The sequence below is a fragment of the Pseudonaja textilis genome, chromosome 3 (assembly GCF_049901715.1).
Source record: "Pseudonaja textilis isolate UNSWEBS1 chromosome 3, rPseTex1.2, whole genome shotgun sequence".
Classification (NCBI taxonomy): Eukaryota; Metazoa; Chordata; class Lepidosauria; order Squamata; family Elapidae; genus Pseudonaja; species Pseudonaja textilis.
The window spans coordinates 6,079,972-6,103,287 of NC_141992.1; the positions used below are offsets into that span (position 1 = coordinate 6,079,972).

At 45.8% G+C, this 23,316-nt stretch overlaps 1 protein-coding gene across 6 annotated transcripts in view; it reads right to left on the minus strand.

Annotated features, from left to right (window-relative positions):
- The window catches only part of UCKL1 (uridine-cytidine kinase 1 like 1), a 64,251-nt gene that overhangs the window by 38,344 nt on the left and 2,591 nt on the right, over nt 1–23,316 (minus strand). For 2 of the 6 annotated variants that reach the window (XM_026697346.2, XM_026697347.2), the window contains exons 2-4: nt 4,691–4,884; nt 2,398–2,504; nt 550–720 (exon numbers count right to left, since the gene is read on the minus strand). In XM_026697346.2, the coding sequence (XP_026553131.2) occupies nt 550–720; nt 2,398–2,504; nt 4,691–4,884 (472 nt within the window). The other 4 variants (XM_087928849.1, XM_026697348.2, XM_087928852.1 and 1 more) reach the window with 4 other exon arrangements.

The following is a 23,316-nucleotide window of genomic DNA, read 5'->3' on the forward strand; positions in this document are numbered from 1 at the left end:
GTTCTAGTCCCGCTTTAGGCGTGAAAGCCGGCTGGGCAATTCTGGGCCAAACGTTTCCCTCTCAGCCCAATTCACCTCACAGGATTGTTGTTTTGGGGGAAAACAGGAGGAGGAAGGTGAGTTGAATACGTTTGCTGCCGTGAGTTGTTTGTGAAAATAATAAAAGCGGCATATAAATAACTAAATAACTAAAAAATAACTAAATAACTAAAAAATAACTAAATAACTAAAAAATAACTAAATAACTAAAAAAATAACTAAATAACTAAAAAATAACTAAACTAAAAAATAACTAAATAACTAAAAAAAACCTAAATAACTAAAAAATAACTAAATAACTAAATATTAAAGTCATGCGCTGCCCAACTGCCAACCCTCTGGGCGAATCACAACACTCGAAACCAAGAATTCACAACCAAAGCAGGTGACGGAGTCGACAGGCTGTCCAGGCAAAGGAGTGATGTCATCCTAAAGGGGGCGGGGCTTAAGGGGCAGGACTAAAATGAAGGGGATCCAGCCCCCACCCCCCACCCCCGAAGCCGGGCTCACCCATTCCTTCTTGCGGCTGTGGCTGGTGAAGTCATAAACGGGGATCTTGACGCTCTTCCCTTGCTTGAGCTTCTTGAGAGTGGCGATCATCAGGTCGAAATCAAAAGCATCCGGATGATCAAAGTTGAAATCGTTGCTGGCGGCCAGTTCCTGCTGCTCTTTGGTCAGAATCTGTCCCCCAAAACAATGAGATTTAGAGGGGGGGGGGTAATGGACAGCCCAAGAAAAGTACCGGTAGTCCTCGACTTACAACCACAATTGAGCCCAACATTTAGAAATGGGAAGACAAATAGAATAGAAATAGAATAGAAATGGAATGGAATGGAATGAACAGAATAGAATAGAATAGAATAGAATAGAATAGAATAGAATAGAAAAGAATAGAATAAAGAATAGAATAGGAATAGAATAGAATAGAAAGGAAAGGAAAGGAAAGGAAAGGAAAAGAGGAAAGGAAAAAGGAAAGGAAAGGAAATAGAGGAGGAAGGAAGGAAAAGGAAAGGAAATAGAGAAGGAAAGAAAATGGAGAAGAAAAGGAAATAGAGGAGAGGAAAGGAAATAGACAAGAAGGAAAGGAAATGGAGGAAAAGGAAAGGAAATGGAGGAGAAGGAAAGGAAATAGAAGATAAGAAAAGAAATAGGGGAGAAGGAAAGGAAATAGAGAAGGAAGGAAAAGGGAAGGAAATGAGAAGAAGGAAAGGAAATAGAGAAGGAAGGAAAGGAAAGGAAACAGAAGGAAAGGAAATAGAGAAGGAAGAGGAAAGGAAATAGAGGAAGGAAGAAAAGGAAAGGAAACATGGAAGGAAAGGAAATGGAAAGGAAAGGAAAGGAAATGGAGAAGAAAAGGAAATAGAGGAGAAGGAAATGGAGGAGAAGGAAAGGAAATAGAGAAAGGAAAAGAAATAGGGAGAAGGAAAGGAAATAGAGAAGGAAAAGGGAAGGAAATAGAGAAGGAAGGAAAAGGGAAGGAAATAGAGAAGGAAAGGAAAGGAAATAGAGAAGGAAGGAAAAGGAAAGGAAACAGAGAAGGAAAGGAAATGGAGAAGGAAAGGAAAGGAAATGGAGAAGAAAAGGAAATAGAGGAGAAGGAAATGGAGGAGAAGGAAAGGAAATAGAGGAAAGGAAAAGAAATAGGGGAGAAGGAAAGGAAATAGAGAAGGAAAGGAGAAGGAAAGGAAATAGAGAAGGAAAGGAAATAAAGAAGGAAGGAAAAGGAAAGGAAACAGAGAAGAAAACGAAATAGAGGAGAGGAAAGGGAAATAGAGGAAAGGAAAGGAACAGAACAAGAGTTGGAAGGTTGGAGATCTTCTAGTCCAACCCCCCTGCTCAGACAGGAAACCTTATACTGTTTCAGACAAATGGCCGTCCAGTCTCTTCTTAAAAACCTCCAGCGCTGGAGCAACCACGACTTCTGGAGGCAAGCTATTCCCCTGGTTGTTTCCTGTCAGGAAATTCCTCCTTAGTTCAAGGTTGCTTCTCTCCTCGATTCGTTTCTATCCATTGCTTCTTCTCCTGCCTTCAGGGGCTTTGGAGAACAGCTTGACCGCCCCCCCCCCTCTTTGAGGCAGCCCCTCAAATATTGTGAGACTGCTCTCATGTCACCCCCGGCCCTTCTTTTCATTAAACTAGGCAGCCCCAAATTCCTGCAACCGTTCTTGGTGTGTTCCAGCCTCCCGTCCCCCTCATCCTCTTTGGTTGCTGTTCTCTTGATTCTTTCTTTACCTGACTCCTCCGTACCCACCACCTGAGCTGTTGAAGGGGAGGGAGGATTCTCACTGGTGGCCCCCTCATCCCGCCTGTCTGGATTTTCAACCCCCCCCCCTGGAGGATCCGTGGGGCTCTTCTCACCTTATAAAAGGAGTCCATGGACAGCAAGACCACCCACGGCACGTCCAACGCCTCGATGATCATCCTGGCCACTGTGGTCTTCCCGGAAGCGCTGCCCCCACCCAGACCTGGAGAGGAGCGAAGGCCCAAGGCAGAAGGTTGGCCATGGTCTTGCAAGGTAGGCTCAGATCAAGAATGCTTTCCACCCTGATGAAAAGGGAGACTTCCAACCAGGGGTGGCGTTATGGTTTGCCAGCAGCAGGTGCGGATGGCTGAGGTCTCGGAGAGCGAGGACTCAGGTGAGGGGCCTGCGTAATGGCCCCTCCCTTAAGGGATAAAAGCCAGCTGAGAATCAGACGTTCTTTGCAGGAAGCAAAGAAGTTTTTGCACTCAAGCCTTGTGGACGTTCGGACTCTCTTACTTGGTGTTTGGAGGCTCTTTGTGTTTGAACTATTTCTTGGCAACTTTATCTAGTGTCCTTGGCAGCCTTGCACAACCTTGGCGAGGCTCATTCTTATCAGAGACAATTAGTTTGAATACCTTTTTAACCGTGAAGGAACGGAATTCATAAAGAATCATTAAAAGGTTTTGCTGTTACCTCCGTTTGGTGTTTGTTTCCTTGGAACAAGGTTTGGGTCAGAACAGGTGGAATTCAATAATCCCAGCAAACGGTTCGCTGCCCGGTTGCTGGGTGGGCGTGGCCATGGTGGGCCCGGCCTACTGGAACTTCCGGAAGGGTTGTTTTTTCGGCTTCACTCGAGCCTCTGGGAGGGAGAAAATGGCCTCCACTGGGCTTTGGAGGCCTATTTCCGGACTTCCGGTACTTCCAGAAGGGCCGGATTTTCCTCTCTCAGAGCTTCCATGCCAGGCCCTGCACTTAACCTCCACTGAAAAATGGGCCATGTGGAGACTCCGGGGACGGGAGGGGCGGGGTGGGTGAGGCCAGCCGGTCGGTTCAAATACCGGTTTGGCAAACCAGATGCAAATTTAACATCCGGTTTGTCCAAACCGGTAGAATCCCACACCGGCTTGCAACCTGTAAACCTCACCTTGAATTTCTTAGTTGCCATTGTTTTCACTCAGGGACAGGCAACTATGACGTTTTGAGGACCATGCTGGCTCAGGAATTCTGAGAACTGAAGTCCACACGTTGCAAATTTGTTCATAGTTGCCCATCTCTGCTTTATTTATAGGGATCGGGGCCCAACCGCCATCCAGGGTGGATAAAAAAATCATAATTTAAAAAAAATAAAAAAATACAAATTGGTTTTTTTTAACAAATTTAAAATTTACCAAATATATTTTTTATAAAATGCTGTTGGAATAAAAATCCATCTCAAGATAGCTTTCTCTTTAAGATATACGAAACATTTAGTTTATTCCGCAGGAAACGGAGTTGAGTTACGTGGCAGGAGGGTGTATATTCTGCAATATTGGGACTTTCGGTGAGTCAAGAGCGGATCAGAGGAGCAGCTGCTGTGGGACAGAGATGACCGTTGCTCTTTAAAAATTACCGACTTAAATCGAGTTGATTTAAATCAAGCCCTTTTACTAGTGATTTAAGTCGTGATTTAAATTGTCTTGATTTAAATCCAAACCACCCTGATGCCTCAATGGGTGGTCCATCAGGGGTGGGCTGCTACGGATTCGCCCGGATTCAGGAGGACCTGTTGCTAATGTTATGGCTGGATCGGAGAACCGCCGAATCCCACTCCTGACAGGCCCTGCCCCTCCCACCCTGCCCCTCCAGTGGCGGGATTCAATTTTTTTTTACTACTGGTTCTGTGGGCGTGGCTTGGTGGGCGTGGCAGGGGAAGGATACTGTAAAAACTCCAGTCAGAGGTGGGATTTGCCGGTTCTCCAAACTACTCAAAATTTCTGCTACGGGTTCTCCAGAACTGATCAGAACCTGCTGAATACCCACCTCTGCACACACACCCCCAAGTCTCCATGCAGCCTGTTTTGGATGCCAGCTAAGTACAGGATCCACGTGGAGGCTCAAGGAAGGGGAAAAACGGCCCTCCCAGAAGTTCCGGAAGTCCGGAAATGGGCCCGTTTCCAGCCTCCGGAATGCCTCCGGAGCCTGGGGGAGGCTGTTTTGGCCCTTCCAGAGGCTCGAGGGAAGCCTCCGGAGTCTGGGGAAGTTGAAAACAGCCCCTGCTGTGGTGCAGGAGGCTGTCTAGGCCACGCCCACCATGACCGTGCCCACCCAACAACTGGGCAGAGAACCCATTGCTGACATTTTTTGAAGCTCCCTCCGACCTCCTGTCCCAAACTACCCCTCCCCCTCCAGTTCAACACGGCGCCCCCTCACCGATAACAAATGCCTCTTTGGACTGTGTGCCATGTTCGTTGTACCAGGGGGGCCGGCCTGCGGTGTAGATGGTCCTTTTACTGGTTCGTAGAAGGGGGGGCTCCGATTTGGATTGGCTGGTGGTACGTTTCCGGGGGGATTTGGTTCCGACGATTGTGGGCAGCAGACGTTCCAAGGTATCTGCACTGTGGTTGCTATAAAGGAGGAGAGAGAGAGAGAGAGAGAGAGAGAGAGATCAGTTTTGGATCATCAGCAGACAGAAATAACAGAACTGGAACGGACCTTGGAGGTCTTTTAGCCCAGTGTCAGGCCTCTGGCAGTTACCCCCATTTAAATCATAAGACTCTAGTCCCGTGATGGCGAACCTACGGCATGCGTACCATAGGTGGCAGGCAAAGCTATTTGTGCTGGCACGCGAGCTGCAGGCAAACTTACCTCATGTTCATGCGCGTGCCTCCCAGCTGATTTTCGGCCCGTTTGAGGCCTTTTTTCAGCCTCCCAGAAGCTTGAGGACAGCTTCTGCAGCCTTTGCAGGCCGAAAAATAGGCCCGTTTCGTGACTTCCTGTAATACCAGAAGTGATGAAATGGGCCTATTTTTCGGCCTGCAAAGGCTGTAGAAGCTGTCCTCAAGCCTCTGGGAGGCCGAAAAAGGCCTCAAATGGGCCCAAAATCAGCTGGGAGGCGCAGTGCAGGAAGGGGGCGGCGGTGGGGGATTGCACACAAATGTGCAGGGGGTGAGGGGGGCACGCGCCTTCTGAGTGCTGGCACGTGAGCGGCCACGCGTAAGCGTGCTCACAATTTTTGGCACAAGCCCGAAAAGGTGAGCCACCACTGCTGTAGCCGAACTTCCAAAACTTAAAGATTTATTGGGAGTTAACATGTCCGGCACTGCCTGGGTGTAGCCGACTCCGAGACACATCCTTCATTGTCACCCTTGACCCTGGTTTCCCCCTAACCCCTGGGTGTATCGTAATTCATATTCTCCAATGGGACACCTCCATAGCCCAGAGTCATCAATCATGTTCTCCAGTTAGAATTTTGCACGGCAGAAACTTCAGTCACCTAGTTACTATCTTTGAAAACATTTATGGAATGCGCTTTCGGTTTCCAAGCTGCTGCGCTGCTTCCCCCTCCCTTTCTGTTGGCAACTGTAAAAAGACCATAGAAATATTTTATGAGTGGACACCCAGAGGTCCTCAAACTTTTTAAACAGGGGGCCGATTCGCAGTCCCTCAGACTGTTGTGGGGGACGGACTGGCTGGGTGGGCATGGCTATGTGGTCATGTGTCTGGGTGGGCGTGGCTAGGTGGTCATGTGACTGGGTAGGCATGGACAATTTAGCAGTCCATTTTGCCTTTGTCCTTCCTAAAATGTCCTTGCTCAACCCAAGGAATCTATTTACTTTAATAAAACACACACACACACGCACCAAGGGAAAAAGAGCACAAACTTTCTTGCGGCTTGCTTAACTTCAGCACAACAGCAGCTTCAGGCTCCTTAAAATAGGCCATTAAAAAAAGAATAAAACAAAACAGGATTTCCTTCAAAACAACTCCTGGTAGTATGTTTCAGATGACCGCTCAATAAACCAGACTGAGAACTGCGCCGATTACGACTGCAGGTAAAAGCCCCTAGATGGGCATCGAGAGACGTTGGAAGGAAGGGCAAGAATTTTTTGGAATTATTTGGGATTACAGGGCTAAAGGTCTTTTAAGCCTGCGGGAGAATTCACAAACGGATTTGCTTTTTGCTGCACTTGTGAACGTGTATATAAACACACACGAATGTATCTACCAAAACTGTTCAGCAACCAATTGGGTGGATGTCCTTTATCTAGCCCACCCCCCTACTCAAGCAGGAAACTCTATATATCATTTCAGACAATCTCTTCTTAAAAACTTCCAGTGACGAAGCACCTGCAATGTCTGAAGGCAAGTCTTAGAATGCTGTATCTGCTAGTTGTCTCATTCAAGAAGCGGAATAACAGAATAACAGAATAACAAGAGTTGGAAGGGACCTTGCAGGAAACCCTACACCGCTTCAGACAAATGGCTGTCCAATCGCTTCTTTAAAACTTCCAAGTTTTTAAAGTCCGTTAGACTGATTAATTGTTTTTTCGGAGAATTAACTAAGCAGCTTGGTTCTTCCTTTGATTAGATTCCATCCATGGCTTCCTGTCCTGCCTTCAGGTGTTTCAGGTAAAGAGATCAAGGATTCTGCATTCGGGCAAAGAATCAAAGCCAACAAGGACTCCTTGGTCTCAACGGGCGGCCTCCAGGTGTTTGAGGTGATGAGTGACGCCTCTCATGCCAGCCTCCAGGTGTTTGAGGAAAAGGAGAAGAAGAAGAGGAGGGGGGCTAAGAGGAGGAGGGGGAGGAGAGAGGAAGACAGGCAAGGACAGGAAGAGGAGAAGAGGAAGAGGCGGAGGAGAGGAAGAAGAGGAGGAGGAAAGGAGTAGAAGACAGATGAGGAGAAGGAGGAGGAGGAAGAGAAGGAGAAAGAGGAAGAATAGAAGGAGGAGAAAAGGAAAAGGAAGAAAAGGAAAAGGAAGAGAAAAGGAATCAAGGACAAAAAGAAGAGGAGGAGGAGGAAGAAGAGGAAAAAGAGAAAGAAGGGAAGGAGAAGGTGGAGAAGAAGGACGAGGAGATGAGAAGTTCCCCACCTGGCACCACTCATAACTTCACTTTCCATCATCCCCTGTTGGCTGGAGCTGATGGGGTTTGCAAGCCCCCAGGCTGGAGATGCCTCCCACCCCCAAAATATCAGATTTGGGAGCTAATCAGGAAAGAACAAAGTTGTAATCCGCCTGCAGACCTCACAACCTCCACAACGGGTAGGATAATGCAAGGATCCTGCGCCCAGGGACGTTATCTGACACAAGGACCTCAATGACGGAGGTCGTGTCCCGACGGCCGGAGGTCTTCTTGCCATTCATGTTGGCCCAGCCTGATTATCGCTGTCGGAATAGGAGCTCAGCCAGCGTCGGTTTGCATGCTGCTGGGATTAAAGGCCCAGAGGCCTTGGGTGGCAGCCACAGGAGGGTGTCTCACACGCACACCCTGATGTAATCGTGGCCGCACAAATCACGGCAGTCGTGTTGCTGAGGTCAGGACCTCAATTCCTCTCCCCTCCCCTCCAATTTTTGTAGGTCACCCACCCTGCAAACACCTGTGACTCACCCTATCGCAACACACATTTTACACCCTCTGCCCTGCTTTGCGTGCTACAGGTAGTCCTCCCCTTATGACCACAGTTGAGCTCCAAATTTCTGTTGCTAAGCAAGGCAGCTGTTTAATGCTTCATTTTATGACCTTTCCTGCCACAGCTATTAAGTGGATCATCATCACGATACAAAAGGAAGATCGTGAGGCTATAGAAAGCGTGCAGAGGGGACTGGAGTCTACAACGTAAGAAGAACGGTTGGAGGATTTGGGTTTGGCCGGTCTAGAAAAAATAAAGTCTAAGGGGGACGTGATCTCAGGATTAGAATATTTGACGGGCTGCCACAAAGAGGAAGGGGTCAAGTTATTTTCCAAAGCAGCTGAAGACAAGAAAAGAAGCAACGGATGGAAACTGAACAAGGAGAGATTCAACCTGGAATTAAGGAGAAACTTCCTAATAGTGAGGTCAATTAACCAGGGGAACAGCTCGCCTTCAGAAGTTTTGGGTGTTCCATCACTGGAGGTTTTGAAGAAGAGACTGGACAGCCACCTGTCTGAAATTATATAGGGCCGTGATGGCGAACCTATGGCAGGTGTGCCAGAAGTGGCACGCAGAGCCATCTTCGCCGTCACGCAAGCCGTCACCCCGGAGCAGCTCCACTGCACATGCGTGCCTACCTCCTGCCTGCCAGATCAGGTAGCTGCTGTACACGTGCGGGGCGCCTGGGGGAGATGCACACGCATGTGCAGAGAGGCGTGGGGCGTGCGTGCACATTGCCTTATGGGTTTTGGCACGCGAGGACAGAAAGGTTAGCCATCACTGGTATAGGGCAGTGGTGGCTCACCTTTTGGGGTTCCTGTGGCAAAAATTGGGTGCCAGCATCCAGAATGCAATGCGCGCCCCCCCCCACACCCCCTGTGCATGCGCTCGCAATCCCCACCCCACCCCTGTTATCTGCACTGTGCCTCACAGTTGATTTTTCAGCTGATTTGAGGCCTTTTCGGCCTCCCAGAGGCTTGGAAAAAGCCTCTGCAGGCTTGGCAGGCTAAAAAATAGGCCTGTTTCATCACTTCCGGTATCACAGGAAGTGATGAAATGGGCCTATTCATCCTGAAAAGCCTTGCAGAGGCTTTTTCCAAGCCTGGGAGGCCGAAAAAGGCCTCAAACCAGCCCCAAAATCAGCTCTGATGCACACGCATGCACGGTGAGGTAGGTTTGCCTGCGGCTGGCGTGCCGGCACAAATGTCTCTGTGTGCCACTTGTGGCCCACGTGCCATAGGTTCACCATCACGGGTATAGGGTCTCCTGCTTGAGCAGGGGCTGGACTAGAAGACCTCCAGGGTCCCTTCCAGCTCTATTCTGATTCTGAATCCTGACAGTTGTTCACTGAATCTGGCTTCCCCATTGACTTTGCTTGTCAGAAGGTCGCAAAAGGGTATCACATTGACCCCGGGACACTGCAACGGTCATAAGTATGAGCCAGTTGCCAAGCATCCAAATTTTGCTCATGTGACCATGGAGACGTTGCAATGGTCAAGTGAAAAGCAGTCATCAATCACTTTTGTCACTGCTGTTGCAGCTTCGAAAGGTCACTAAATGGTTCTAAGTCGAGGACTACCTGAGTTGGGAGTCCTGGAAAAATCATTTAACTCTGGCTGTGGCCTCAGCCGAAATTAAAACCTTTCCACGGGTTATTTTAGCTTGTTGGTATCTTTAAGAGGCCAAAGCACTGTTATAGCAATAGCACTTAGACTTATATACCGTTTCACAGTGCTCTCTAAGCGGTTTACAGAGTCAGCCTCTTGCCCCCAACAATTTGGGTCCTCATTTTACCCACCTCGGAAAGACGGAAGGCTGAGTCATCCTTGAGCCTGGCAGGATTTGAACTGCCAAATTGCAGGTAGCTGGCTGCAGCAGAAGTAGCGTGCAATCCTGCATTCTAACCACTGCGCCTCCGAGGCTCCTTATACATGTAGCCCTCAAGTCACAACCCCAATCGGAACCCCAGTTTTGGTTATAAGTCATGACAGTCGTAAGTCGAGGCACCCATCTGACTGGACTCCATTTTACAACTGTTTTTTTTTTTTTGAATATCATGAAGTTGTTAAGCATATCACACAGTCGTAAGTCCGAACCCATTCTTCCAAATGGGCTTTTTTTTTTTGTTTGCTTTAAACTGCCAAAACCCCAAACACTGAATCAGAATAGAGCTGGAAGGGGCACTGGAGGTCTTCTAGTCCAGCCCTCTGCTCAAGCAGGAGCTACTACACAATTTCAGATAGGTTGGATGTCCAGTCTCTTCTTAAAAGCCTCCAGTGATGAAGTACCCACAACTTCTGGTGGCAAGGTGTTCCGCTGGCTAATTGTCCTCACTGGTAGGACGTTTCTCCTTAATTCCAGGTTGCTTCTCTCCTTGATCCATTGTTTCTTGTTCTGCCTTCAGGTGCTTTGGAGAATAATTTGACGCCCTCCTCTTTGGGGCAGCCCCTCAAATACTGGAATCCTGCCATCATATCACCCCCAGCCCTTTTGTCTGGCCTAGACATACCCAATTCCTGTAGCCGTTCTTCATATGTTTTAGTCTCCAGGCCTTAAATCATCTTCGCTGCTCTTTGCATTTTCTTTTGTCATGTGGTGACCAAAACTGGATGCAGAATTCCAGGTGCGGCCTTACTAAGGCTTTATAAAGTGGTACTGCTAATATTTCACATGATTTTGATTCTATGCCTCTGTTTATATTGTATTGTATTGTAAAAAACGATAAAAATTTCAGTAAAAGCATGTTTTTAAAAAAGTAAAAACATTTCGGTTTCCAGGTAAAAAAGTTTCCCTCATCAATCAATAAGCTAAACTGTATTCTTTCAGGATTTCAGAGTCTGAACGCACCTCTAATTCAAGAAAACTGGACATGAAAGGGGAAAAAAGAGTAGATTTTAAGAGATTACTGTCCTCAAAATGGTCTCAATTTTTCCTTTTTATGATTAGTCGCTTGCTAGGAATTTCTTAATAGCTACCTCTTACATAGAATTTGCATTGGTCCAGCCGTTCTTATTTCTTTTTTTGATGCATATAATCTTATCTTTATTTCTGCTTTAAAGGTCTGCTTGCAGTTGACTTATTAAAGACAGAAGACCAGTGCAAAACCAGGAAATGGTGTTTTTTTTTTCTTGCTTGTTTTTAAGTGAGTTCATTCTTATCTGTAGATTCCAGATGGGGACTCAAATTAAAAAGGAAACCTCCACCCAGCTAAAATGAGATTAAGGCTGGGTTTTGGCCAGCTGGCAGGATAGGAGATCAAAACAAGGTCACTGTGGAAATTTGAACCCAAACGTCTTCCCTGCAAAATTTCCTGCCACAGAGGCTCTTCTGTTTCAGAATTCAGAATAACAGAGTTGGGAGGTACCTTGGAGGTCTTCTAGTCCAGCCCCGACATGACAAATGGCTGTCCAATCTCCTCTTAAAACCCTTCAGTGTTGGAGCATTCACAACTTCTGGAGGCAAGTTATTTCACTGATTCATTGTTCTCACCGTCAGGAAATTTCTCCCTAATTGTAGGTCCGATCTCTCTTTGATAAGTTTCCGTCCATTGCTTCTTGTTCTGCCTTTAGGTGCTTTGGAAAATAGTTTGACTCCCTCTTCTTTGTGGCAGCCCCTCAAATATTGGACCGGTGCTATCATTTCACCCCTAGCCCTTCTTTTCATCAGACTAGACATACTCAGTTCCTGCAACCGTTCTTCACGTTTTAGCCTCCGGCCCCCTAATCATCTTGGTTGTTCTTCTCCGCACTCTTTCTAGAGTCTCAACATCTTTTTTTATATTGTGATGATCAAAACTGGATGCAGGATTCCAAGTGTGGCCTTATCAAGGCCTTATAAAGTGGTATTAACACTTCACGTGATCTTGATTCTATCCCTCTGTTCATGCAGCCTAGGACTGTGTTGGCTTTTTTGGCAGCTGCAACACACAGCTGGCTCATATTTAAGTGATCGTCCACTAGTATTCCTAGATCCCTCTCACAGTTACTGCTATTGAGCCAGGTAACACCTATTCTACACCTATGCATTTGGTTTTTCTTGCCTCAGTGCAGGATCTTACATGTCTCACCACGGAACTGCATCTTGTTGGGTATTCGGGATGCGAGAAAAAATATGTTTCCGTTTGCATTTGAATTTTCAAGCGCACGAAACAGAATACCCAAGGCAAAATTAAGATGTTCTTCCAAACGCACCATTTCCTTTATTTTACAAAAACCATTCATACATGTTCTCCTACCCCATTTAAAAGAAAAAGAAAATTAGAGAAAAGTTTACTAAGCATAAAAAATGTTGATGACAATAGTGAAATGAATGAATTCTTTGATGTGTTAATACCACTTTATAATGCCCTGGTAAGGCCACGCTTGGAATAACGCATCCAGTTTTGGTTGCCATGATGTAAAAAAAGTGTTGAGACTCTAGAAAAGAGAAGAGAAGAGCAACAAAGAAGATTAGGGGACTGGAGGCTAAAATGTATGAAAAACGGTTGCAGGAATTGGGTATGTCTAGTTTGATGAAAAGAAGGACTAAGGGGGACATGACAGCAAGGTTCCAGTATTTGAGGGGCTGCCCCAAAGAAGAGGGAGTCAAGCTATTCTCCAAAGCACCTGAGGGCAGGACAAGAAACAATGGATGGAAACTAATCAAGGAGAGAAGCAACCTAGAACTGAGGGGGAATTTCCTGGCAGTGAGAATAACTAACCAATGGAACAACTTGCCTCCAGAAGTTGTAAATGCTCCCAAACTGGAAGTGTTTAAGAAGAGATTGGACAGCCATCTGTCTGAAGTGGTGTAGGGTTTCCTGCCTGAGCAGGGGGTTGGACTAGAAGACCTCCAAGGTCTTTTTCAACTCTGTTATTCTATATTCTTTGAAGGGAAATATCTGCAAAACCTGTGCTTGAGAAGCCAAATCGCAATCACAACTGTTAATTGCAAAAGCACGCTAGGGGAAACGGGCACCAAAAAAACCCCCACTACGTTTGGACACAATCCTTTGAAATTTCTAAATTTCAAGCGAACTAAACACAAAGGGGACAACCGGGAGGGAAAATAATTGGGAAAACTGCACCATTCCCAGCACAAATCGCAATCCCTTGGGGGCGGGGGGAAGCAATCCGGCCATTATTTTTCTTCTCATCTGCGAAGTATTTAGCAATCAGCAAAGTCCCCCAGCAGAGAATTGGAGAGCAAAAGACAACCCCCAAATGCTTTAAACTGTTCCACGAGCGGTAAACAAACCGGCTGTTATTCCCAGAGTGACGTCAAGAGGAGCAAACGATGCCACGAACAAATCAGTGCCTGGAAAGTTTGTGACTTATTTACGCACCAGGCGCTTGGTTAAGATTTTCAACGCAACTCAGTTTGTAAAGGGGACTTTTGAGACTTCTGATCTAGATCAATATCTACAGGTAATTGATGCACGATGCTATTGTGGCTGGTTTCTTTTTTAAAAAAAAAATAGCTCTGATTTTTCCATTTGTGCGTAATAGTTTATTTATTAGATTTTTTTTAAAGCTTGCTTTTACTACTTTGTAAGTAACTCAAGGTGGCAAACATACTTAATCCTTCTTCCTCCTCTTTTCCCCACAACAATAATTCTGGGAAGTGGGTTGGGCTAAGAGAGAGGGACTGGCCCAAAGTCACCCAGCTGGCTTTCACACCTAATGCAGGACTAGAACTCCCTGTCTTCTGGTGATTGATCCAAAGTCTCCCATATAGCGTTCCTGCCTAAGGCAGGACTAGAACTCACTTTCTCCTGGTCACCAAGGTAGTTCACATGTCTAAGGTGAACTAGAAGTCACATCTCCTGGTGACTGGCCCCAAGTCACCCAGCTGGCTTGCATGACTAAGTCAGGACTAGAACTCACTGTCTCGTGGTGTTTGGTCCAAAGTCACCTGGCCAACCTTCACACCAAAGGCAGGTCTAAAATTCACCGTCTCCTGGTGATTGACCCAAAGTCTCCCATATAGCTTTCATGCCTAAGGCAGAACTAGAACTCCCCGTCTCCTGGTGATTGGGCCAAAGTCACCCAGGCAGCTCAACATATTTAAGGTGGACTAGAACTCACCATCTCCTGGTGATTGGCCCAAAATCACCCAGCCTGCTTTCATGCCTAAAGCGGGACTAGAACTCACCATCTCCTGGTGATTGGCCCAAAATCACCCAGCCTACTTTCATGCCTAAAGCGGGACTAGAACTCACCATCTCCTGGTTTCTAGGCAATCACCTTCCCCACTAGGTAAAATATGGGCCTGATACAAGTGTGCAACAGCCGAATTGAAGATGATGTGTGCGTATACACATACCAAGAGTAATAAACCTCTTAAAAAGATGCAGAATTGCACATACCGAACAACTATTATGTTAATCGAGCACGTGCTATATACGTATAAACAGGTTTCCCGCCCTTCCAGCCTTTCCCCAGTTCGGTTGGGACTCAGTCCCTAGCAAAATCCTGAACTTTGTGGAATCCCTGGGAAATCGGCAAGCTCACCTAGGAGGAACCAGATTGGAGAAGAGTAGCATGCAAAGGTCCGGCATGTCAAGAGGGTATCTTAAGGATATAGCTGTTTACAGCAGCCTTGAGTTGGCTTAGAGATTTGGATGCCAAGTTTCTGTTCACAGGGTAAGGTTGCAGGACAGAGAAGCAACCGAAACAGTTCAGCAGAAACACATCCAAAATAGTCTACGGAGATTCTCAATCATCCAGGTCATGGTTGTCCCAAAGGTACTTTTTTGTGTGTGTGTTTTTTTCAAGAGGCCACTGGATTTTTCTGGTGTTGTTTTTTTCTTTGAAGAGGTTTCACTTCTCATCCGAGAAGCTTCATCAGCTTCGAATAAATACCATCCCTTCCGATGAGCTGAAGAAGCTTCTCGGATGAGAAGTGAAACCTCGTCAAAGGGAAAAACAAAAACCCAGCTTTGGGACATCCAAAATAGCTTACAAACCCACAACACCTCCCCCTCCCGCAATTCCCACAACTCCCAACCAGTTCTTCAGTGTGATGCAACTAAATTTCCTTTTACCGGTCTACAATAGAAAGCGTACTCACATATTGCATTACGGTGTAGTAATGCTGGCTTGACAGCCGTGGATAGAACACTATAGAGCAGGGGTTGCCAACCTTTTGGACCTCAGGGACCACCAAACTCATAATTTTAAATCCCGCGGACCACTAACATGAATTTTGACTGACGGTGGCTTGCTGACGTTGGTGGGAAAGTCGGTCCCATATTCCAGAGCTGCAGGAGTCACAGGACTGGCCCTTTGGTCATCCCGGAGCAGCTGCTCCTCCACCCGTGTGCAACGGCCTGCCATGGACTGGAGGAGCTGCTCTGGGATGACCAGAGCAGGCCGCTAAAGGGGATCATGTGACCCCAGGGGCACTGCAACCGTCATAAATACGAGTCAGTTGCCAAGGGTCTGAATTTTGATCATGGGATCACGGGGATGCGGCAACGGTCATAAATGTGAAAAACAGTCATAAGTCCCTTTCTTTCAACTTTCCAGGGTCACTAAATGAAAAGTTGTAAATTGAGGACTACCCGTATTCCTCAACTTACAACCATTAATTTAGCGACTGTTCAAAGTTATAACGGTGCTTTAAAAAAGTGACTTTCAAGCAGTCCTCGCACTTATGACCGTCACAGCATCCCCGTAGTACTGTGATCAACATTTGGGCGCTTGGCAACTGCCTTCTGACAAGCCAAGTCAAAGGGAGAAGTCAGATTCATTCAATGACCGCATGACTCATTTAACAACTACAGTGATTCAATTAACAACGGGGGGAGGTCGGAAAAGTGGGCAAAACTCACTGTGTCACTGAGTAACAGAAACATTGGATTTAATTGTGGTCATAACTCGAGGACTACCTGTACATTCTTTATAATCCCTATTTCCAATGCAACGCAGAAGCCAGAAAGAAAGATTATTATAACTTGCCCCCAGCCCATAAAACTAGACACAGGGACAGTTTTTTCCTGAATGCCATCACTCTGCTAAACCAATAATTCCCTCGACACTGTTCAACTATTTACTAAGTCTGCATTACTATTAGTATTGGTACCACTGAATAAAAGATAGAAATAAGCAATCCATCAATCAATAAGGAATGTATAATTTAGAAAGATAGTGACATATATATATAAGAACAAATAGGAGTATAAAATATGCACTGAAATAATAACTGAAATATAAGCTCTGTCAAAGTGGATTGTAACATACATAGCACTCTCATTTTAAATATTTGTATTGTATTTTGTATTTTAATGTTTTAATTTTTCAATAAAGGTAATAAATATAAAAAAACCTATTAGTATTACTATTAATCCTCCCATCCTTCCTTTCACCCATCCCCTCCCACTTAAGACTGTAATCTTGTTGCTTGTATCCTAATGATTTTTATTGACTGTTTCCTAGTATGACTTGACTGCTTATTGTACCCTATGACTATCATTAAGTGTTGTACCTCATGAATCTTGATGAATGTATATTTTCTTTTTTATGTACACTGAGAGCATTTGCACCAAAATTTCTCGTGTGTCCAATCACACTTGGCCAATAAAAGAATTCTATTCTATATCTTAACCCTTTAAAAACATCTTTCTAAGGATTATTAACTTTCTGGTGCACCCCAAATACGGCTATATTCCCCCAAAATGACTCAAAACCCCTGGTCTGAGGGATCCCCAGATTTAAACCAAGCACCACAACCTATCTCCTTTTCTTCAAGCCTTCCTGTAAAAAAATACACATGCATTTCCTTTGCAGAAAGCCAGGAAAAAGCAATTTAGGGAAATAATAATAATTGAGGTTTACCCACACTCTGGATGCCCGATACTCACCTGCCACCGTCAGCTCCCAAAGCCCTAAAGCCGGAAATCCTGACCCCTGAATATGCCGCCGATTGGTTCATCTTGGTTAAATAATCTCAGAGAGATGGGAAGGGATGAGGAGAGGTATTGGCAAAGAGAAGAGAGAGGAAAAAATTTGGGGTTGATTCAGGTCATGGGCTCAAACCTATCGCCTTGAGGTCTCATCTTAGCCTTAGAAGCATTCGGGGGTCTTTAAGACGCTTTCTTTTTCTTGTGGGGGTGCAATTTAGAGCCCACCCAGGACGCCCGAAGAGACCTGATGTTGTCACACCAAGACGGACGTGGGAAAAAAGAGAGTTAACGCAGCAGCGACCGAGAACTGGATCAGCCAGCATGCCTAAGAGGATAACTTCAACCAAGAGATTAGATTCATTACCTGATATATTAATAGCTCTGGCTTTCCAAAGAGAACGGCAGCTCGGCCTGAAGTCCCTTATGGTGCACAACAACGAAAAAGCAAAAAACAAAACAAACACCCAGGGATAGAGACACTGTGGTTGCATCGGGCATTTAGACCAGGTCTTAAAGCCGCAGGGGAAGGATACGGGGAAGGAAGGTGTGGCATTGCAAAAAGACTGTGCGGTTCTCCGTCGACATCCTTTCCCCAGTATTTGCAAGTCTCTGGGCCAGAAGAGATAGGATGGGGTCAGACAGATGTTCAGACTGGATTTGGCATTTTTCTGCAGCAGCTCTGCAGTCCTGCCCTGGGAGAGGCAGAGGCGGAGGTTTGGTGGCATCTAAAGGTATCGTGGCAGGAGGTAATCTCTTCCAACGTCAAGCGTCCGTTTGCCATCGACTGATGGCAACAGCACTTAAGACGTATATACCGCTTCACAGGGCTTTTACGGCCCCTCTCTAAGCGGTTTACAGAGTCGGCCTCATGTAACCTCATTTTACCAACCTCGGAAGGAGGGAGGGCTGAGTCAACCTTGAGCCAGTCAGGATCAAACTCCTGGCAGTGAGCAGAGTTAGCCTGCAATGCTGCATTTAGATGGATGGATGGATGGATGGATGGATGGATGGATGGATGGATGGATGGATAGGTTAAGGAGAGGGGGAGGGCGAGAGAGAACAACAGCAATAGCTGTTGTTAGACGGATGGATGGATGGATGTATAGATGATAGATGGATGGATGGATAGCTAGATGATAGATGATGGATGGATGGATGGATGGATGGATGGGTGGATGGATGGATGGATGGATAGATGATAGATGATACTGTAGATGATAGATAGATAGATAGATAGATAGATAGATAGATAGATAGATAGATAGGAGAGAAAGAGAGAGGGAGATGGATGGATGAGTGGGTTGGGGGGTGAGAGAACAATAGCAATAGCTATTGTTAGATAGAAAGAGAGAGAGAGAGAGAGAGAGAGAGAGAGAGAGAGGGACAATAGCACTTTAAACTTACATACTGCTTCACAGTGCTTTTCCAGCCCTCTCTAAGCGGTTTACAGAGCCAGCCTCTTGCCCCCAGCAATCTGTGTCCTCATTTTACCCACCTTGAAAGGACAGTAGGCTGAGTCAACCTTGAGCCTGGCAGGATTTGAACTGCCAACCTGCAGGCAGCCAGCGGCCAGCAGAATTAGCCTCTGGTACTGCATTCTAACCACTGCGTCACCACGGCTGTTATGGTGATTTTGGTGATGCGATGGTGATTTTATCAACGCCTACAGTTGTTGCAGGGGCGGTTTTTTGGGGGATTGCAGGTTCTCTGGATTTGGGGTAAGTGGCAAAAAAAAAAAAGTCTATATTTCATTTAATCCATGGAAGGATCAAACTGCCCTCTAGTGGCAGATATGGGCAGTCCTTGATACTGTACACCAAAAGAGTTTTAACTACAGTTCATTTCGTGACTGTTCTAAGTTACGACAATGGCACTGGAAAAAAGCAGCTTATGACCGTTTTTCACACTTACGACCGTTTCAGCATCCCTAGGGTCACGTGATCAACACCCATCCGCTGGGCAACTGGTTCCTCTTTATGACGGTGCCATCTTTGCATTCTCCTTCTACGGGCGTTCTCTCTCTATTTGCAGGTCTGTGTATATTGTGATTTTTCTCCAGTTCCTTCTCTTCTCTTCTGCTCTCTCCAGATGCTGACACCTCCGTTATCCTGACCTTTTTTTTTGCCTTGCTTATTGACAATTGTTGTGTGTGTTACGTGGCAGGGGCCTGTGTGTTTCGATTCTAAATCCCAATCTAGCTTCTTCACTTTCTACGACCGTCTCTATTTTTTTGAATCCCACCACGGTTTTTGCCTGCAGGCAAAATGTTATTTCTTGCAAATCCACAAAATGCACCATTGTTGCTACTGTGTCACGCTGTTGTTTGCAGCCATTGTTAAGTTTTATTGAGCACTTTTATTTATTATCGAAGTTAATTATTACTTTAATGTTTTAAAGTGTTTTAAGCTTTAATACTTTAAAGTTAATTATTACTTAAATTACTTGGTTACGGAAGTTAGCCCTTCGTTACAGGTAGTCCTGAAGAGAGGTACTAATACTACTCTATAAAGCCTTAGTAAGGCCACACCTAGAGTACAGCATCCAGTTTTGGTCACCACGCTACAAAAAATAGGTTATTTATTTAGAATTGTGTAATTTCAGGTGTAGCTTACCAAAGTCTTTGTTGACAAGTTTAAGACTTCTGAACATCAACTCCCAGAATTCCTGAGCTAACATGACTGGAGAAGGAATTCTGGGAGTTGAGGTCCACAAATCTTACAGTTGTCAAGTTTGAAGACCCCTGGTCTACTCTAACGAAAAGAAGGACTAGGGTGACATATGATAGCAGGGTTCCGATATCTCAGGGGCTGCCACAAAGAAGAGCGAATCAAAGCACCTTCTGAAGGCAGGTCAAGAAGCAATGAGTGGAAACTAATCAAGGAGAGAAGCAACCTAGAACTAAGGAGGAATTTCCTGACAGTGAGAACAATTAACCAGTGGAACAACTTGCTTCCAGAAGTTGTGAATGCTCCAATACTGGAAGTTTTTAAGATGATGTTGGACAACCATTTGTCTGAAGTGGTATATAGGGTTTCCTGCCTAAGCAGGGGGTTGGACTAGAAGACCTCCAAGGTCCTTTCCAACTGTTTTCTGTTCTATTCTATTCTGTTCTGTTCTATTCTGTTCTATACTGTTCTATTCTATTATCCTATCCTATCCTATCCTATCCTATCCTATCCTATCCTATCCCTATCCCTATCCCTATTCCATATTCTTATTTCTCTACTCTACTCTACTCTATTCTATTCTACTCTACTCTCTACTCTGCTCTACTCTCTACTCTACTCTACTCTACTCTACTCTACTCTACTCTACTCTACTCTACTTTACTCTACTCTACTCTACTCTATTTCTATTCCAATTCCTTGTTCTATTCTATTCTATTCTATTCTATTCTATTCTATTCTATTCTATTCTATTCTATTCTAGTCTAGTCTAGTCTAGTCTACCCTACCCTACCCTACCCTACCCTACCCTACTCCTTATTCCATTCCATTCCATTCTATTCCTGATTCACCTTTGCTTTCTAATCAGTGTGTCAGCTTTGGAAGCCATATTAGCACCAGAAGCTTCCACGCTCCCACATTCTTGAGCCTGGGGAGATGGGAAGGGAGAATTGCATGGAGCGTCTGTGGTTAGACATAATAGCATTCTTCTTTAGAGTCAAGGCCATGTTGTTTCGGCACCTGGCTGAGGAGTGGTTGAGGGGGCGTCTCAAGTTGGGACGGATGGTGATTGGGGCATGTGATGCGGTGACGGGTGCAGGGGGTGGATTTGTAATTTTTTTTTACTTATTGGAGGGAAACACGGAACTTTCCGATTCAGGATTTCCCAGATGTGCCAGTTTACTCCTACTCTAATAAAAGGGAAACTTGAGAAGATGTCTGTCTCGGAGTTATTTGTTGGAGTGGAGGTTTTCTGGAACGCTGACACAGTGGAAGGATTAAACTGCCCCCTAGCGGCAGATATGAGCAGCCCCTGATACAGTACCACAGATGGCTACTACAGCAGGGGGTCGACAACCTTTTGGACCTCAGGGACCACCAAAGTCATAATTTTCAATCCCGCAAACCAGAGACCCTGAGAAAATCCCCCCAAAAGGCTGCAGGAAAATTCCCCATCCCATTTTTCTTACCGATCAATCATTATTTGGGATTGCAGGATACCATTTCCAGCTCCGTTCTCAGGGGGGGAGAGAGAGAGAGAGAAAAGAGAGACTTTTGGCTTCGTGCAAGGAAAGCAGCAGAAGCAGCAGAAGTCTTTCTTTCTCTCCCCCAAACTCTGCCAGAAATGCCTTGTGTTCCTGCGCAGCCTGGATAAATTGCTTTGGGGGGGACAGGAGATTTCTCTGCGGACCACCAGTGGTCCCCGGCCCACTGGTTGTCAACCACTGGTCTAGTATACAAGTAGTCCTCAACTTACAAGAGTTTGTTTAGTGACCGTTCAAAGTTACAACGGGACTGAAAAAAAAGGTGACTTATGACCGTTCTTCACACTTGCTTCACGGCAGCATCCCTGTGATCACAATTCAGACGCTTGGCAACTGGCTCGTGTTTACGACGTTCGCCGTGTCCCGGGGGTCACATCCAACTTTCTGACGAGCACAGTTAATGGAGGAAGCCGGATTCCACTTTAACGACTGTGTTGCGGACTGACGAATGGCCGCGATTCGCTTAACCACCATGGCAAGGAAGGTCATAAAACGGGGGCCAAATTCACTTAACAAATGTCTCGCTCAGCAAGAGAAATGTCGGGCTCGACTGTGGTCGTAAGTTGAGGACCCCCTGTAATGATGTGTGAGAAAGGCCTAGAGCAGGGGTGTCAAACTGGATTTCATTGAGGGCTGAATCGGGGTTGTGTTTGACCTCGGAGGGCTGGGGTGACATGACATAGGACTCGTGTTGGGAGGACCTGTGATGGCCAAGCGTTAAGGCAAGACTTCCCCAAGACCCTCCCTCCCTCTCATAATAACCTTCCTTCCTTCCCTTCTTTTTCCTCCCCTCTTCATTCTCCGTTCTTTCTTCTTCCTTCCCGCTTTCCTTCTTTCTCCTTCCTTCCTTCCGTCCTTCCCTAACCCTAACCCAGAGAGTCCGAACTTCCACAAGGCTTGAAGTGTAAGAACTTCTTTGCTTCCTGCAAAGAATCCCACCTCTGAGGGCTGGCTTTTATCCCTTAAGGGAGGGGGGGCATCATCTTACAACCTTACTCCCGAGTCACCTGTGCCGATGCAGCTGCTCTTTCCTATGAGCAGCCCTGAGCACATGCACATTGGGCACAGGCTCCTCGCCTGCTGCCGGTGAACCACAACAGAAATCCGTAAAATGGGGCAGAACATCCTCAACCAATGTCTCGCTTAGCAACATAAATAATTGTTGGGCTCAGTTATGGTCGCAAATAGAGGACTAGCTATAATCAAGAACTTGCCAAGAAGGCAAAATTTATTTCCCATTGGAAACGACACAGCATGGACTGAAATTTAACATGTCAGGGGAAAAATTGCATCTCTCTATTCTCCCAGGAGTGCGAACACATCTGTTCCACTTGCTCTGTTCTTTTGGCATTGTGGAAAAGAAATGCACTTTGTTCCATTAAGAGATGGCAGGCCATGGCTTGTACGGAGCTAATCCGGTGTCATAAATCAAGCATGGCTATGCATAATAAGGGAAGGTGTAAACGAGGATTGCAAACTGTGTTTTGCAGAATCTGGAAATTCGACAAAAACTTGACGAGGGCGTAAGGCATAAGAATAACAATATATATATATGGGTAGTTCTTGACTTATGACCACAATTGAACCCAAAATTAAAGCAGGACTAGAACTCACTATCTCCTGCTGACTGGCCCTAAGTCACCCAGCCATCTTTCATGTTTAAAGCAGAACTAGAACTCACCGTCTCTTGGTGACTGGACCAAAGTCATCCAGGTGCCTTTCATGACTAAGGCAGGACTAGAACTCACCATCTCCTGGTGACTGGCCCACAATCAGCCAGTCGGCTTTCAGGTCTAATTAGAGACTAGAACTCACAGTCTCCTGGTGACTGGCCCAAAGTGATCCAGCTGCCTTTCATGACTAAGGCAGGACTAGAACTCACTATCTCCTGGTGATTGGCCCACAATCAACCAGTCGGCTTTCAGGCCTAAGGAGAGACTAGAACTCACTGTCTCCTGGTGTTTGGCCCAAAGTCACCCAGCTGGCTTTCATGTCTAAGGCGGCACTAGAACTCACTGTCTCCTGCTTTCCAGCCTGGTGGTTAACCACTAAAATTAACCGGCTCCAAATTAACAACTCAAACGACAAAGCTCAATAACTTTTCATTTTGATTTTGCATGTCACACAAACACTGCTTGGTGTGTTGTGAAAACTCAAAAAAAATAAAATAATTCCATGCTCAGTGAGTCATATAAAAGTTTGGAGCAGGTGACCGCAAAATCCATGCTTCTGTTATGTTTGGAGGGAAGAGTTTGACTCAAAACCATAACCTCACACCTCCTTTTCCTTTCTCAAAATGAACAAAATACATAGGTAGTCCGCAACATATA